The sequence below is a fragment of the Macrobrachium rosenbergii genome, chromosome 4 (genome assembly GCF_040412425.1).
Source record: "Macrobrachium rosenbergii isolate ZJJX-2024 chromosome 4, ASM4041242v1, whole genome shotgun sequence".
NCBI classification, from domain to species: Eukaryota; Metazoa; Arthropoda; class Malacostraca; order Decapoda; family Palaemonidae; genus Macrobrachium; species Macrobrachium rosenbergii.
The window spans coordinates 33,417,050-33,434,600 of NC_089744.1; the positions used below are offsets into that span (position 1 = coordinate 33,417,050).

The window sequence follows — 17,551 nt, forward strand, 5'->3', positions numbered from 1 at the left end:
CCTCCCTGTGCTATTTTTGTCTCAAGTAATGAGAAAATAAAGTTGTGGTTTAAAAGTGTTTGTGTTAAGTTCCCTCAGACTAAAATGCAAAATATGTCAGGCTTTCCTTGTAATTGGTCAATGAAAATTTGTTTAAAGGTAGACCATCTTGCATAGATAGCCTTGAAAGGAGATGACCTATCAATTTCTGTCACGCTGGTCTTGTCTTTTAACTCTCCCTTCATGGTCAAAGGGATCTCTTAGTATAGTATAAAGGTACTCCCCCCCCACTCCTTTGCTTTCATGTCTTCAGTGATAGAGAATATAAGTCTTCCCCTAAGACTGACAATGGAGTGTACCTAAAACTACAACACTTGTCAGGATTGTTCCAGTGTATGGAATAGTCAGTCTGTCTCCTTTGGGCAACCATCTGCTTACCCAAAGGAGACAGACTAACTGTGCCCTACAGTGGAACAATCCTGACTAGTGTTTTAGTTTTCATAAGCTGCTATTTAACTTGACTTCTGCATCTGTTTGAGTCAAAACTTGTAACTCAATTTTTTACTTGTTCCCTTCGTCCGATGGACTTGAAATTTTTCATAGGTACTCACTCCTGGTGACAATACAACCTTTTATGATCAGTAGGTCAGCAGTGACCCTACAGTGATCTCTCCCAGTATCTCAGGATTTGTATGAAAATCTTTGGATTTTTCATACTGTCTTTGACTTGGTAGGGTAAGTTAATAACTCCACAGATTTTTTTTTTAACCTTCTTTGGCTTGAAGGATATCACATTGTTTTGTTAGCTACAATCATAAATCGGTTACAATTTCTATCAAAACTAAAAAGTATGAAATAAAAAATATAAAATTTTTAAAACATGCTTTTATTAAAATGCACTAAAAAGTAAAAAATAATTTTTTGAGACACCCCAGGATTTTCTTACAGTTAATCATGTCTACAAAAATAAAAGCATGGGTGCTTTTATGGAAGGAAATGCTACAAGAAATAAAAAATATATTTCTTGTAGCATTTCCTTCCATGTTTGGTGCCCACACTTTTTTTGTAGACATGATTATTTGTAAGAAAATCCTGGTGTCTCAAAAAATTATTTTTTATTTTTTAGTGTATTTTTAGTAAAAGCATGTTAAAAAAAAAAAAATTTTTTTATGGGTTAACTTCATTGTCAGCCTTGAAGAAATCTTTTAAACCAAAACTTGTATTTTCTCATCACAGAAGAGTTGAAAACGGTGAAGGGAGGATCTCTTAGGGGTTGGGGGACTAACTTTATACTGTGACTGATATCCCTCTGACCATGAAGGGGGAGTCACACTAACGAGGCAAGCATGACCGAAACTGATAGGCAATCTCCTTAGGAGACTATCTATGCAAGATGGTCTACCTTTAAACAAATTTTGAATGAAACCCTTCAATGAAGAGGAAAAACTGACAAAACGTATTTTAAGTCTGATGAAATCTCTGGTTTATTGGGCCCTACCTCAGACACTTGCCGATTGAAAGCAGAGGGGTAAATTGTTTATGAATTTTCAGAACATAAGGGATGGTTCTGTGGTGTGGAATGTAGAAAAAAAAATATACGAATCAGTATGGTATATCACAACAGACCCTTGATTTAAGGGTGGTTCCTTGGTTGTCAGGACAGTTTATTACCAATATCCTTTTTACTGTTTGGTAGGGTACCAATGTTTTGACTTTGAGTTGTGTTCTTCCTGTGGAAAGCTGACTCGCTGAGGTAATTGAAACATGGTTCACAAGCTATCTGTTGTACAGGCCTGAAATCTGTTGAAATGCTTGACTTGCTAAGAATTGCCTTGCAAGAGAGCTCTCCCTAGTAATGAATTTTGTGTACCAGTAGACCTTCCTTTTTGTAAAATAGTATTGAGTACTGGTTACTAGATTCTTGCATTTGACTGGTTATTCCTTTGTTTGGATAGAACATCAGTAATAGATTCCTTCTCGATAAGAGACTGCTGTAAATACAATTTTAATTATAGTGATGTTGCAGCAAAGCAGATCTCTAAATTATTTTATTGGTAAGAGTGTTTGCCTTAGTCTTATACTGAAGCCACAGTCTGTCTCTGTGAAAGTTGCTTTGCAGGATGATTGTTTAGACAGTTCTGTGAAACTGGTCTTCACCATACATCAAAATACTCACAACTTCCATACCATTCATAATTTTGATTTAGAATTGTAACTTCATCTGGTAACCCCAGAGCTCTTGCTTTTCCAGAACAGTTCCCTTAAGGTTTGTGCTTGTAAAATTTAGATGTAACAGTCCTGATGAGTAGCAAAAGACAACCTTACCTGTCAGTGTTTTTCATGACAAAATAATCTGCTTAGAGTTAGCCTCATATGGAACAGAATACAGTTTCAGGTTGAATAAATTGTCTAATTATTACAACATTAACAAGAATGCAAAGCTGGTGAATGACATTTGTAGTACTTACAGAATTACTAAACATTTCATTCACCAGCTTTGTAATCTTCTAAAAGTTGTAATAATTACTATGTATTTCAGGAAGTTTGAGTCATCATTTTTTGCCAGTATCTTTCAAACCAGTCGATTGATTGACATGGTACTTTGAAACAGAGTTTCTCACCTACCCAAATTTTTTATAAAAAATTCCATGTCCAAACACAGATTTTAAAGGCACTTTACTCTTGAATTTTAGGACATAGCCAAGCCTAGCCAGTCAAGATTTATGAAATCACTCGGATAAGCACTCTTGGGGTACTTATCCCTCCTATCACCCACCCTTCCTCATACTTTAAACCTCTGTTCCTCGTCTCTCTCTCTCTCTCTCTCTCTCTCTCTCTCTCTCTCTCTCTCTCTCTCTCTCTCTCTCTCTCTCTCTCTCTCTCTCTCTCTCTCTCTCTCTCTCTCTCTCTCTCCATTGTAATTTTTCAACTGAGCAATGTAGGATGAAATGAACTAAAGACCTACACGGTTATTCAGAATTTAGGGGTTTCCAAAATCTTTGTAGATGGAATGTCGGGTTACACGACAGGTATCCAGTAACTACAGAAAAAGTTATCTCATCACTGTACAGAGTTACGGCTTACATATTGAAATGGTTATAAACTCTTCTGTGATTACAATCCATTATTTTTTATTATATGTGTGGAACAATGAATTTAGAATAAACATGAAATAATTTTCCATCACAAAATTAGGCAAACAAAATAAAAACAATCACATTCATGAAGAAAGTAACATATGCTATGGGGTGTAACGACGTCAAGGAAGAGTAGGGAGAAGAATGGTGGAGTTGAAGAGGAAAGGGGAAGGGGGGTAGTGAGGAATTTACTGTAAGTAGATACTCATAACAACTTCAGTAGTTATCACGCTTGTATGCTTGAAAGTGTTAATCAGTTTACTCTTGAATTTGATGGGGTAGCCAGCAAAGTGCCTGAAAAAGCTGAATTTGGAAATCAAATTTATTACCAAAAATTAGTTGATGGTGTGAAAAACACCATTGGAGAGTACACACCAATCCATCAATTAATTTGAAAGATATTAGCAAAAAACAATGACTCAAACTTCCTGAAATACATGGTAGATCCAATTTATTCAACCTGAAATTGGAGTTTGTTCCATATGAGGCTAGCCAAAACAAAATGCAACAATAGTCCTTCATAGCTTCCATAGTACTTGACGAGGCAGTTAAGAGGTAAGGCTTGGTGCTCAGCAAAAACTTAGTGTGGATGGCGAAGAGGTGAAGTTATTATAAAATGTAACTTTGATAATGTTTACACAGATGGTTAGCAATTCTGAAGAATATTCAGACTAGAGAAAGGGGAATATTGTAAATTAGTTTAACGCACAGTCATATTTCCAGACTCGTATGGTTTTGCAGAAGGATTTGTTCCTAAAATTGACTAAGTGAATATAAGAGCTAGGTAAAAAAGTAGTTAATAGACAGATAAGTAGTACCAGACAAAAGAGAACTGATGAAAAGTAAAAGGTAGAAAGCAGTGCAGCTGGGGCTGCAGGGTACACCCCAATTTCTACTTGATTAACAGAGATAGTCAAAACTTTTTCCTCCATTGTAAAAAGTTTACTAGTAATTAGAGAGGAAAGAAGGCTTGATCTATTGCAGTGGTTCCCAAACTTTTTAGCAGGTGACCCCAATCATGCTCCTCCAGCCATAACCGCAACCCCACTGGTTTTATGCAGTGTATATAAATATATAATTTTTGTTGCATATTACTATATTACTGACTGCAGGCTGTAAAAGCAAAGAACAAGTATAATTTTCTTGTAAGAGGTGCTGTAAGGCTGAAAAAAAAGAGACAAAATGAACATGATTAAATTTAATTCACTTAAATATGAACATTTTCATCAGAAAAATTTGTTACATTCTACAAAGGCAAACTAAAGATAAGACTGTTTCTTATCAACTGGTAACTGATTTCAATGGGAGCCTTGGGGCTGGATTTCACTGGTAAGTTTGTCCATTCGTGACTCAATTGTAGAAAGTGCTACTCTTAAATCACCTTCAGGCAGCAACCGATTTCTGCTTTTTGTTTTGATGGCAGCTAGGGATGCGCACCCTGAGTCACACAAATAGGTTATAGCGAACGGCAACAACACTTTCTTAGCCTCCCTTCCAAGGACTGGCATCTCCTTCTTCATAGCAGTCCAGAACATTCCTAGTGATTGTTGCTGAAAGTTGAAGCAGAAAGAGTTTCATCATGTTTTGCCTCGATTAGCTCCTCTTGCAGATTTTGAATGGAAGATTCTTCCTCTGAAAGGTCTTCGACATCGACATTGAAGGGTCTGCGCACCCATTTGTATGTCATGCAACTCTTCAGCCAGAGTATACTTCTCAAACTCCCCACTCAGCTTTTCAAGGTGCTCAACAATGGTACTTTGTATGTCCAGAAGTGAGGCGTCTTCTTCGTCTTCCAGAAGAAGGTTCAAGAGTGGACATGGATGATTCATGTTCGGAGGACACAAGATTCTGTTCACCTAGCAAACCAGTACAACACTCAGGGACACCAGCATTAAACATACATTATTAAAATTTTCTACATAAAAATGTATACATGAGTAGATTTATGAAGCCAGCAAAGCTGCTTATAAATGTCTTGAGACAGTATTGGTGGTTAGGACATTTGCATTAAAATTATAATACCTAAGAAATATAGCATATGCTGAAAACATCTCATAATAGGGAATTCATATATTTTGATGTGAGACTTGTGAGTGCTTGGTGTCCCCAGGGTTGGGAAAGGATGTTATATTGAAAGCACATCACTCGTAACTTCCATGATCAGATGATACTCTGCTTACCTGGCACGTACTGTATTATTCACTTCTGTAGCGTGGATTGCTGACAGGAAATTGGTTCCCCTAACAAGCTTTGGCATGTTTAGGTGAAGGTTTAGCATTTTTACTCAGCCAAAATCCCATGTCCCCGCAGGATACTGCATCACATTTGGATTCAGTAAGAAGTAAGAAAGGGTACAAAAGCCTTCTTTGCATGATATTGGAGCTGATGTTGACTCCAGGCAATTATGCATCTGTCTTTTCATTGAAGCATCTGTGGAGGCTGCTCCCATGACAATGCTGTGCACATAATCCAAATTGTCATGAGGTAAATCAGTTATACTAAAAGGCTCAAAACTGAATCGGAGTACTATTGTTTTTACTCCTCAGAATCTTTATTTCACCCTCTTTTGTTTAGGGGTTAATCTCTCTACTAATGCTGTATTTTCCTTACAGTGTTGATAGCAGGTAACTAGAATTTTGATTTTGTACAAAACTGAAATACTGTTGAGCTTGGTATGAATTGTCTGCTTTGGACCAAAAAAAATGTTCATATAAATTTCAGATTAATTCAGATATAGCTGTTACACTCATTGCCAATTCATTTTAAATAACTGAAGTATATTGTCTTGTTTTGTCGTAGATTTCAGTAAGTCTTTAGCTTTACTAATAATCTAGTTTACAGCTTTCTAAATTAGGCCTGAAGTGGCTATGCAGGAGTTTGGAATTACTACATGGTGGAATAAATGTGGTTAAATAATCCAAACTGAAGCAGCCATTTAACCTAAGACCTTAGCTCTCTTGCTCTCTGATGCATGCTCTCAGTTTATCGCCGACCGTGGACCCGGCGCGACCCCGTCACTGGTGTGGGGGTTTTGTGCTGGGATCTCCACGCACCACGCTTTGCACCAATTAAGAGGAAAGGTAACACTGGTAGCCTTGGTCTGTGCTCCCGTTCCCCAATTTTAAGTTTTCACTTTATTTTTTTTTTTTTTTCGTGAATTGCAGCTGACCCAACCTTACGTGGTTACCAATTGGCAGACACATGAATGCAGTTTGCCATTGGATTATTTTGCTTAATTCATTGTAGGTATTAAACAGCCAACAAAATTACTCCTTTGTTATAGAGCGAATGATTTATATTGTATGGATAGATATTAAATGATAGTTAAGGAAAAGATGAACCCAATCCTGTGACCAGGTTTTTCTTTCCTTTTTTGTCCTTACACCTGTAAATGTTAACTGACCATTGATTTCACAGTGCCTGCACAGACTACTGGCTGCTAGTGGATCTTACTTTTTGTTGTATTTATAATAATATACCAACACATTCCTCAATTGTACATAATAGATTGCTTTTTTAATTTAATTCCACTGACAGATGCTGTAGATTTGTATAAATTTAAGTACAATTCAATTAGTTTTTGGATTAGCTTATCTCCTGATGCTTGACTCATTATGTAGCATGTGTAGTTTTAATTGTCTTTTGACTTGGTTTATGATTGAGGAGTGTTGTACAGTATTACACAGTGTACTATGTAATGGTGGTGGCAGTGTAAAGAGTAAACTAACAGGTTTTGAGTTGAAACTGCATTTGGTGGCAGTATTATCTGATAGAAAATTTCTAACATTTTAAGAAAACGTGAAAAGCATTGTTAATGAAAATTTCTATTTAAAATAAAGTGGTGGTAGTAATAATATCACTATTTTAGTAGTAAATCCTGCCAGGGTATCAAGTGGGTAGCCTTGCCTATATGTTAAATGAGAATTTGTCAGAAAGTACTTCCATATACAGCTCTCATATCTCTGCCAATTTTCAACTGAACGGAAATGCTAGAAAAATATTTGTGATGACAGAATGCATGGCATGGTTGCTTTTAACCAAGACCTAACACACCTAAGTTGTATGTTTTTGTGTAATAAAGGTTTTTGATTGCTTTATTAAATATTGGACTTTATTAAATAGTTAGGTAATCTTTTAGTTGGTTTTTAAATAACTATAAGACAGCAGAACCTCTTGTTAAAGAAGTCACCATAAGAGAGCATGGTGTTTTGTACAGCAGGGTAATACAGTATGCTACTAGAGTCAGTATCATTTAGGATACTGAGGCTATGAAGAGGTGAAACCATGCAGGTTACCCATTTTTAACTACAGTAGATAGCAACCCTAGATAGTATTATACTAAAATATCTGTACTAAATTGCTTTTCAAGCATCAGTGTTCAACATAGTAAATAATATAAAGTTTCATTTTTCAAGTTCTGATGGCAAGGGAGGGCATCATTGAGAATGTATACATATTCTCATCTTTATTTGGTTTTGTTTTAAGCATTAATATTGCATAATGGACAGGTGGGCAAAATTGATAATCTCTTGGGTGTTGGTAGTATATAAGTGAAATATATTTATCACTGCAGAATTTAGCATGGTAGCCAAGGTGATTGCAAATACTGTACAGTACTGTTATCACTGCAGAATTTAGCATGGTAGACAAGGTGATTGCAAATACTGTACAGTACTGTAGTCTGAAAATTTTTAAGACAAAACTGTAAACAGTGACATCTCAGTATTCAAGGACAGCATATTCTGCATAGTCATATAAAGGCTTTTATTTTTATATATTGTGCTCTTCAGGTTTTTATTTTTATATATTGTGCTCATCACAGTGAGGGGTTTAGAAGTGGGTATACTCATTTATTCCCAGTTTACTCCTTACTGGGACTTGTAACCTTATTGATTCATGAAAGTGTTGATACTCTAATGCAAAATGCAAAAAATTGCTGATAAGCATTTAGTTTCACTAAATAGGTGGCAGCAGGGTATGCTGTAAGTCTAGATTTTTTAAAATCTGTAATTTGTCAGGTGTGACATTTCTGTTACAGTACAGATACAAATGGTACTATGGGGAATAGATTTTTACTTGAAAGAAATTGATGTTTTAGCTTTGTATTTGATGTATAAAAAAATATATGAAAGTTGAATAGTAGTAATGCCCCCATGTACACTACCAGGACATGAGGACAATTTCATATTGTCTCACGGTTTTTGATGATAGGCTAAATGGACCATTGAAATGGCAAAAATTGGAAAAAAAGTTAAATATTCCATTAATTGTATTTAAGCAGCATAATTAAATACTCAACTTCACTATTCGTACCTACATACTAAATACATGGCTGAAGAAGAACTAACATTGATGCCTTCTTTGGATTGTTTGGACTTACGTCAGTCACTGCATTGAGTGACCGCTATGATGTTTTCCAAAGTCAGCCTAGGTATTTTTGCTATTGCTCTTTAATTGAATATTTCATAGATTATGTTAAGAATCCCTTTGTCAGTGATAGCGTGGGATTCATGTATTGTAATCAGTGCATTTTTGCAAGCAATTGTTCCAATAGTAGTTATCCAAAGTGTATACAAGTGTGTTGTCCACACTGTCATGCAAGTGTCCAAATTGTAAGTTGACATTTTTCAAGAGTCATGTTACTTCAGTGTTTTGTCTGGTTTGGTATAATGCTGCTATTATCAGACAATATATATTCAGATGGCCTAATATAAAAGTTGGCTTTTGTGAACTGTCCTATGAATATTTCTCATGTAGTTTCAGCTTGCAACTTTGTTTAGGAAATTCCAATAGAAATGTGTAATTCATAAGATTCAAAAGTTTCAAATCAGTGTATTGGTGGTGTTTTGTCTTGATGACACTACGTATTGCAGGTAATATTGACATTTCCATACCATTTCTAAATATTTACCCTGTTTCTTGGTAATTTTCTCTTGTCCATAGCTAACCCTATTGGCAATGAAACTCCTGAACCCAAGACACCCGAGGTCAAGACACCGGAGCAGCCCCAGCCACAAATTCAACAGCAGCAGAGGCAGCGTGTTCCCCCTGGTGGATTTTCTTCCAAATTGTGGTAGATTTGTCCATCCTACTAATCCAAGACAGAGGTGGCATTATGCATTGAACATGACATGAACTGTATTAGGCTACTACTACAAATAGAACATTACTACTACTGTACTGTTACTACTCACTGGTCAAATTTCAGTGTAATGAATACTAATCTCATGCTGATAACTTTTAAATAGATTTCTAGCTATGTGTATCTTTTAGTGTTAGCTTATTAAGTAACCTATCTTTGGAACATCAGACTAATAAGAGGAGGAATTTGGTTTCCTCTGGAAACTAACAGGTAATGATTTTACTTGTGTGGCATGTGTTTTAAGCTCTTAGTTTAAACTACCAAAACTACCACAGCTCAAACTTTTATTTTTAAAAGATAAATATTAATTCTTAATTCTTAAGTAACAATGTTAAAGCACATTCCAAACCTGACCAAAGAAAGTTCAACACCCTTGTAATAAATTCACCGCAAATGGGTCAATTTTAGTGTGTAAGAGAGTATTACATAACAGAAAGTTGCCCAGAAAACTAATGAGGCTTCAAGTATATTTAGTTGCCCATCAGTTCAGTGGTTTAAAGGTGTTACTTTTAATTGCCAAATCTTTCCCATTTTGTTTGTTTTCCCACCTTTACTCATATCATGCTCTTTAGAACCAGTTGTTGAGTTTTAGGTAAAACTTGTCATAGTGTTCAGGTGAAGGTGGTTTTTTAAATATAGATTTGTGGTAGCAGTAAAGTTGATAGGTTGCGCTGTTGTACTTTTGTCTTTAGTTATATATAACTTCATTACTGTATGCATGTTGCTCAATGATAAATATCCTGGGGAAAGCTAGGAAGCCTGTTAGGCAATTCCATTATTTAATGGCTTTTTATTGGAAGTTTTCTTTATTGTATTCATAATAAAGGAGCCCATCCATTTCATATAGATTAAGGAAAAATTCTCACTAGGAGTGAAATGAGAATCGTCAAAGTAATTTGAACGATCATGTGCCTAATGCTCCATCCGTACTTATACAGTGTGTGTAAAATTGTCATCTTGTCTTGTGTTTGGTAGATGAAATAATTTTTTTTAATTACTTTGATGTATTGCAAGGTATTTTCCTTTAGCAAACCTTTTCTTTTCCCCTCATGCACCCTTTCCATAACTTTAGAGGTGTATTCCATCAAGTCTGTGATAATTTGTATGGCCTTCGTTCTCTGGAGATCTGAGCTTCACAAACATGGAAGCTAATCCTAGCAGAACCAGCAACAATTTTTTTCTAATTAGAATATATTGTTCGCTGCCCTGTGGATTGCTTTTGATGATGATTGCAGTATCTACTGAGTACTCTGGGTAACTGTTATTGCTGGAAGGGTCATGGCACGAATTTGGGTTTCTAATGAACTCCATTTTTTACAACTGGCTCCATTTGGCTGTAGCAGAAATCAGTTTGTATTAATTTTAATAAACCTAATTATGTAAAAGTACTAGACTTGTTTCTATACCCATATAAAGTCCTTGTTCCAAGAGCAAAAGATACCATGCACAGTAGCAATTATAATTAATAGTTATTACCATTCTGATCTAAAGGAATAATTAAGAGTACAGTATATTTTTAGAAGCAAAGATTTTTTCCCCTATCCTGTGGTGTAGAGTTTTGCTCTTCTATTTGATGGCCATTAAACAGAGTAGTTAAATTTGTCCCATAAAGTTTGTGGGAACTGGTTAAAAGCAACCCCCCAAAATATTAATTTTTTCCTGGCTAACTCTTGACACCCCTCCCTGGAATGTCCTCATGCTGTACAGTGTATTGTTGTCCACAAAGTATCCATAAATAAGCTGTTACCTAATTATATATAACAGTAATGAGTATTACTCTTTTTAGTGTACAGTACAGTACTGTATACTTGTGAGAGAGAGAAAACAATACCTAGTTTTCTTGAAGGGTTCTAATTTTCTCAGGCATTTACAGCAGCAGCTTTGGAAGGACTGATCAGAGAGGCAGACACTTTGCTATCGTGTAGACATCCCGGGATTATATATGTAATCAACGGATAGGTTTGTTTAAAAGCAAATGGATGTTACAGACTAAATACACACACAAAACAAAGCCACTACAACACCTTCTAAAAACATAACAAACATCTCACACGTCTCGAACTCTCGCCATAGCAGCAATAACTTTCGCTGCTGGGAAGAAAGGGCGTTGGGTCGGGTATGATACATGAAACATACGTACCGGGTCTAAGCGATGTCAGGCAGAGCAGCCGATCGAGACCACAGGTCTACCCCAAAGCCAAATCAAAAAGTCCTTTTAGGTCGTGCTTACCCCATACAAAAATGGGAATAAAAGCACGTTAAAAGAAGAAGAAGAAGATTTGGCAGGAAGGATATGGTTGAAAATAGTTTAGTTTTAGGTTCATCATGAGGAAAAAATAGCTTTTAGGAGCTTGACCAAAACACATATTTGTATAATCTTTCTGGTTAATGCTAAACTCATGAAATAATGAGTGAAGGCTCATAGATACAAAAATTATACAGATACAAATTATTATCCTGCTTGACCTGAATGTCAACTTACAAGGGCCATGCAAGTTTAGGAGATTACTTGGTCTTTAATGATCTTTACTGCAAGTCTAATTTTGGTAACAGGCCAAACGAAAACATTGATTAGAATGGTCTGGGCCCTGACTGATACCCAGTTTAGAATATATTTGTTCCAGCACAAATACTACCATATGCTTTCATATACTATATAGAGCAATCCATGTGCATCACTATGCTCTGCTGTTTTAGACTTGTCTTTACAAAAACAAAATCCTGTCGCTACCTGGAACCCCCTAGGTTGACCCAAGCTGCCTTCCATTTGCACTGCCAGCCATGCTTGCATAGGACGTGCTGGTTGACTTGTTGCACTCATGTAATCTCTCATTTGTAAATTTTTGGGGTTTTTCATTCCTTGTCTCCTAGAGTAGGAGATATATTTTGTTAGTTTCTGTGTGGAGAACCACTTTCCTCAATATGGTAGTGTTTTCGTGTTACACAGTGTCCCCCAACATGAGTGCTTGATCATGATATCAGGCATAGTTGTTCAGTTGCACTCATGAGATTGGGCATAGTTGTTCAATCACGCTCACTGGTGCTTGAAAACCAAAACAGTGCTTAGTTTTTAGTTGTCTGGTTTGGTGAAACAAATTCAATAACGTGGCTGAAGCATATTAGCAATGTACTGCACTTGTTAGTGTTATTCTGTGATTTTTACTATTGTTATTCTTGGCAAAATAGATAGTGCAGTATCACACAATCAGGGTCTTGTGCCTTTGTTCCTCCCACACGTGATTGTTAGAGAACCTTCTCTTTCTTCCAGTGGTGTATGAAGAGAAACGAATCCATTCCCAGTGCTTGTTTTATGTAGTTAGTGTATGTTGTTTAGTTGTTCTGGGAGAGTTTTCCCAAGTTTTGGAGACAAACTACCTGTTAAGACCCATGCATTCAAGGCCTAGCACTGCATTCCTGTGAGTTACCCGAGTTCCTGTCCTTCCCGTAACCATGGAAGAGAACGGGAAGACCAAGCTATGGCGATGCCTGGGCAAAGACAAGCCTTGTGGGAAATTCATGTCGACTGTGGACGTTGATCCCCATTCTGTTCTTCATGTAAGGGTCAGGTATGTTCCTGGGAGTCCACCTGCGGAAAAATACGACTGGAAATGCAAGAAGCAGCCTACTTCAGTCTCCAGAGAACCGTCCCCATTCGTTCTTTCTTCCACCTGTCACTACCGATACAAGTGCCTCTCCACTATTCATCACACCAGGTAGGAATATTGTTCCTCCCGCTCTCTCCAACCCTAAAAAGAAACCTCCAACATTGTCATCCCTGTGGCAGGTTCTTAAGAGAGAGTTTCAAGATGGCCATGGCACAGAACCAAAAGAGAAGAGCATGAGTGGGAGAGGCACTGGACTGGACTCTCCCTATAGCCCGTCCTAGCACATGGAGGAACATTTAAGAGCAGTTCGAACGGCCAGAAGAGACGGAGATCATCATCTACGGAAAACGACCGTTCCCACAGACATACTTTTGAGCACAGGAAGCGACAACAGCCTCATTCATCCTCCAAGACAAGGAACTTCTCTAGGAGCAGCAGCTTGCAATCCTCTACAATGCTGGAATGTAGTCACTGGAGGCAATGGAAGAACCGTAGGTCGAGATACCCGTCCAGGGAGACTTCATGCTCACGTATTACTCCCTATTCTTGTATCCCCTGTAGAATAATTTTATGGTCCTTATGCTCTCCTGTTGGCCACAGCTCTCCCACTGATATCACCTGTTAAAGCTGTTCCTCAACACCCTTACTACTTGACAGTAAGACTATCCATTGTTACCTAGTGTCTGGGCAATGTGCTCAAGTTCATCAGAGGTAGCACTCTAGGAAGAGCAGAGGAGAGGGTATGGCCAATGTAGGAATTTATTACTGGTTTTTAATTTACGTGAGCACTCTCCATTGCTGCTGAGGCAGGGCTGAATGTCAGATGGTTTCCTGTAGACTTTCATCTTGAAGCCATGGGGAGTGTTGGTAACACAGACATCCAAGACGGGAACGGTATATTACCAAGAGCTCTCTCACACGTGGAATGGAATACTGATTATTCTTCAAATGATTGACGAAGTGTCTCCTCATCAGCAGCATTGATGAAAGTTTGTTTATGTACCTTAAGTACAGGCAGGCTTTGGGACCCTACTGAAGACACGCTGCTCAATAACCCCAACTGTAGAAGCTGGCGAATAGCATACCAAGGCAAGAACCCATGGCAACTCTCAATCTGAATCCATAGTCATCCACATTGATTGATGCAGATCTCCAGCAGGTGGGCAGAGTTGCTGGGGTGGGGAGGGGGCTACCCCAAGCTGCAACCTGCACCTCATCTACTGGCACAAAGGGAGACAGGAACATGGGCACAGCTATCCCAATGTGAACTCAAAAGTGCATAATGGAATGGCGAGGGGGTGATCCACATATCCAAGTGTCATGTGCCATGATGTTCATCTTGCAGTGAACTGGCATCTCTGCTCTCCTGCCAAGAAGAGGACCAGGGATGAGGAGCTGGGAGACAAAGGCAAGGAGAAAAACTATGATAAAGGAAGAACAGCAAAAACATATTTTCCTTTTCCTCTCAAACTTATTTGCCTTCAAGTCTGGAGGATTGGTTGAGACTGGAGCAGAAGTTTCAACACCTACAGGGTCAACTACAGGCAACACAACCATCACTGGAGGATTACATGCAACAAACAAGGTAGCCATGGGAACTGCAGCAGCAGCAGACACAATACTGGTTGGTTCATTCTTTCTTCCAGCCAGCAAGTCAAGGAAGGCAGCAAGCAATGGATTATCTGGAAGGTCAAATGTAGTCCAGATTTTACAAAGGTATTCTGGCTCAGAAGAGGGATGAACGAGTTTGTAGGAAAATGAAGAGAGCCAGCCCTCCGAGGAGGGGTAGATCCAGGTGTAGGTGGAAGAGGAATGGCAGTTGGTGGCAGAAAGGAACCAGAAGGATTCAGTAGTGTCACAGGAGTGTGCCATCCTTCCCATGAGAAACTTAGCAAAATTTTCCTCTCTCTCTTCCTCTTCCTGTAGTACTTCTCCCACTGAGTACCTGCCCTTCCATGACAATAAGCACTAAACTGGTGGCTCTACTGATGTGAACCACACGAAGTGACCACAAGGTCACCCACGATCCCCACACTGGCATTGCCATGTTTCTCCTCCATAGAGAAGAACAAAACCACCAGACACAAGGAAAACCAAAATATACACAAAGGTAGCGAAAGGAAACAATGGTAGCAAGTTACTCATCCATATCTAAGAATCCAGTGAGTGCACAGGGAAGAGTTAAGTGATAAGAGGGAGGCAAGTGAAGGGTTACCTCCTCTCATCCCATCTCCAATTTACTACCCTTGTTACCAAGATTCAACAGCCCTTCGAGCTTGTGCCAAAGGATACTACCAGTATAAAGGTGGTGTCTGTATCCTCACAGGAACAAAACTGGCAACTACTTTTGTTTACACTTACTTTAGGTACAGACTGATGATTATGACACAGCAGGGCAGCACCACTATGTCAGGCACATCATTCAGTTGCCATTTTTCCTCTGCATTCTTACTTCTACTGGATGCAGACATTCCTAAGTTGAGAAAGCAGCTTATCCTATTATAAAAGCTGTTTTAAGTTATCCCACTACTTTATTAAATACCGACAGTCTCTGGGTTATGATGGCCTCGGCTTACGACATTCCGAGTTTAAGACACTTTTCAAATATATTCATAAAATTATTTCCTGGGTTACAACGCATGTTCCAGGTTTACGACGCTGACAACACTGATCCGATGGAAGAAATATGGCTCCAGAATGGCAGAATGGTAAAATTTTGGAGATTTTTCAGTTGAAAAACTCAATATAAATGCAAGATACATTGTTTCCAAGAAACCCAATATTTCGGACGACGCCGGTCGGAAGAAGTACTCCAAAATGGCAGAATGGTCAATATTTGGAGGGTTTTTTTTTTAATGAAAAACTCACTAAAAATGCAGGATTCATTGTTTTCAAGACACCCAAAGGATTAAAAGTAAAGTTTTCTTACGATTTTCGAAGGTATTTAGGACGCTGCCAGTCAAGCCGATTGGAAGAAATATGCATCCAAACCGGCAGAATGGTTAATATTTGGAAGGTTTTTGTTATGAAAAACTCAATAATAAAAATGCAGGATTTGTTGTTTTCAAGACACCCAAAGGATTAAAAGTAAGGTTTTCTTACGATTCTCGATGGTAATATTTCAGATGACTCTGTCCAACACACACAACGGAAGAAAATTCACATTCGCGGAATTTTTCATAGAGCAAAATTTACTAATTACTGATCTTTATTATATTTTCATGACTAAATACATTTTTTATGATAAAAACATGATTTACTAATTTTAAAATATTAATATTAAGGTAACCACAGCAAAGTTAAATTAAAATCCCGTGAAATCATAAAACTGCTTACCAATGTAATCACTTCATTCAACCAGACTCTCTCTCTCTCCTCGAATAATTCACGAATAATTTCACTCTTTGAGATTTCGTAAGGCCAATCTCTCTCTCTCTCTCTCTCTCTCTCTCTCTCTCTCTCTCTCTCTCTCTCTCTCTCTCTCTCTCTCTCTCTCTCTCTCTCTCTCTCTCTCTCTGATTTGAGATTTAAGATTACGGCCAACCGTGCCAATATAGCCTTCAAAGAAATATGGATTACTGTGTATATAAACATAAAATATACTAAAATCCCATCATCGGTTGTGTGACAATATTTTTTATTGCTTTGATAGGCTTCATGACGAGACGGTATCAGCTCGATGATTAGAAGTAGCCAATAACAGAGCTCGTAGCAACCTCCTCTCTCCATGATGATATGCTATTGGCTGGAAGGACTGACAGTAGCCAATAACAACTTGTAACAACCCCTCCCGCCCTCCTTGACGACATGCTATTGGCAACACGGGTGGGATTTTAACCAACCACAAAGCTTGTACCTCACTGGCTTTGCATACACTAAAAGGAGGGTGAGTGGTATTTTTTTTCTCTGAAATAGGAGAAAGAGAGAATAATGGCAAAAGAATTTTTGAACCTACCACCACAAGAAGCATCCACTGGGGCCTTGCTACTACCACCAGCGGTATGGCAAGGATGCCTGGAACTGCCAACCCCCCTGCTTGTTCGCCCATCCAAAAAACGGGGGAGGCAGCAGCCAACAGAACAGGCTGCCCTGGCAGCAGAGGAACCCAGGAGCCCAAAAGCAGTAGGTTTCTACGTCAGCAACACCATCTCCGGCAGGATGACGCTGGTCAACACTGGGGCCGTCCGATCAGTGTTCCCACCATCCAGAGAGAACCGCAAACACCCGCTGGACCCGGCTGCCTTCCTGACGGCCGCCAATGGGTCCCCATCCTCTCCTACGGCACCAGGCTCCTGTTGATCTCCATCCTCGGCCAGAGGTGCAGCTGGAGCTTCATAGTCGTGGACATAAGGACCCCACTCCTGAGCACGGACTTCCTCGCCCACTTCAGTCTGGCAGTCGACGTCGGTCGCAAACGCCTATTGGACACAGACTCCTGCACAGTCCCTCCCCCTGGCGATAGGCCCCAGCGCACCTGCCATCTACAGTACTCCGTCGTCCCACACCAGTACACCCAGCTGCTGAAGGAGTTCCCAAATGTCTTCAAGCCCGAACTGCGCCAGGTGCCCGGGGCCCCTGAAAAGCACGGAATCTATCACCACTGTAAGAGGTGCTAAATAATGAGCAGGTGGACATGTACTGCTAGTTCATTCAGAACGTAGGCCGCTTATAAGGCGGCGTGTGGACAT

The 17,551-nt window shown here is 38.8% G+C and overlaps 1 protein-coding gene across 13 annotated transcripts in view; it reads left to right on the forward strand.

Annotated features, from left to right (window-relative positions):
- LOC136832473 (jupiter microtubule associated homolog 1-like) overlaps nt 1–10,646 on the forward strand; it is an 82,786-nt gene extending 72,140 nt beyond the window's left edge. For 8 of the 13 annotated variants that reach the window (XM_067093443.1, XM_067093393.1, XM_067093411.1 and 5 more), the window contains one exon: nt 9,060–10,646. In XM_067093443.1, the coding sequence (XP_066949544.1) occupies nt 9,060–9,193 (134 nt within the window). In that variant the 3' untranslated portion in view covers nt 9,194–10,646. Of the gene's footprint in view, nt 1–6,097; nt 6,197–9,059 lie in introns of all 13 variants that reach the window. The other 5 variants (XM_067093368.1, XM_067093355.1, XM_067093364.1 and 2 more) reach the window with 1 other exon arrangement.
- Nucleotides 10,647–17,551: the final 6,905 nt, after the last annotated feature.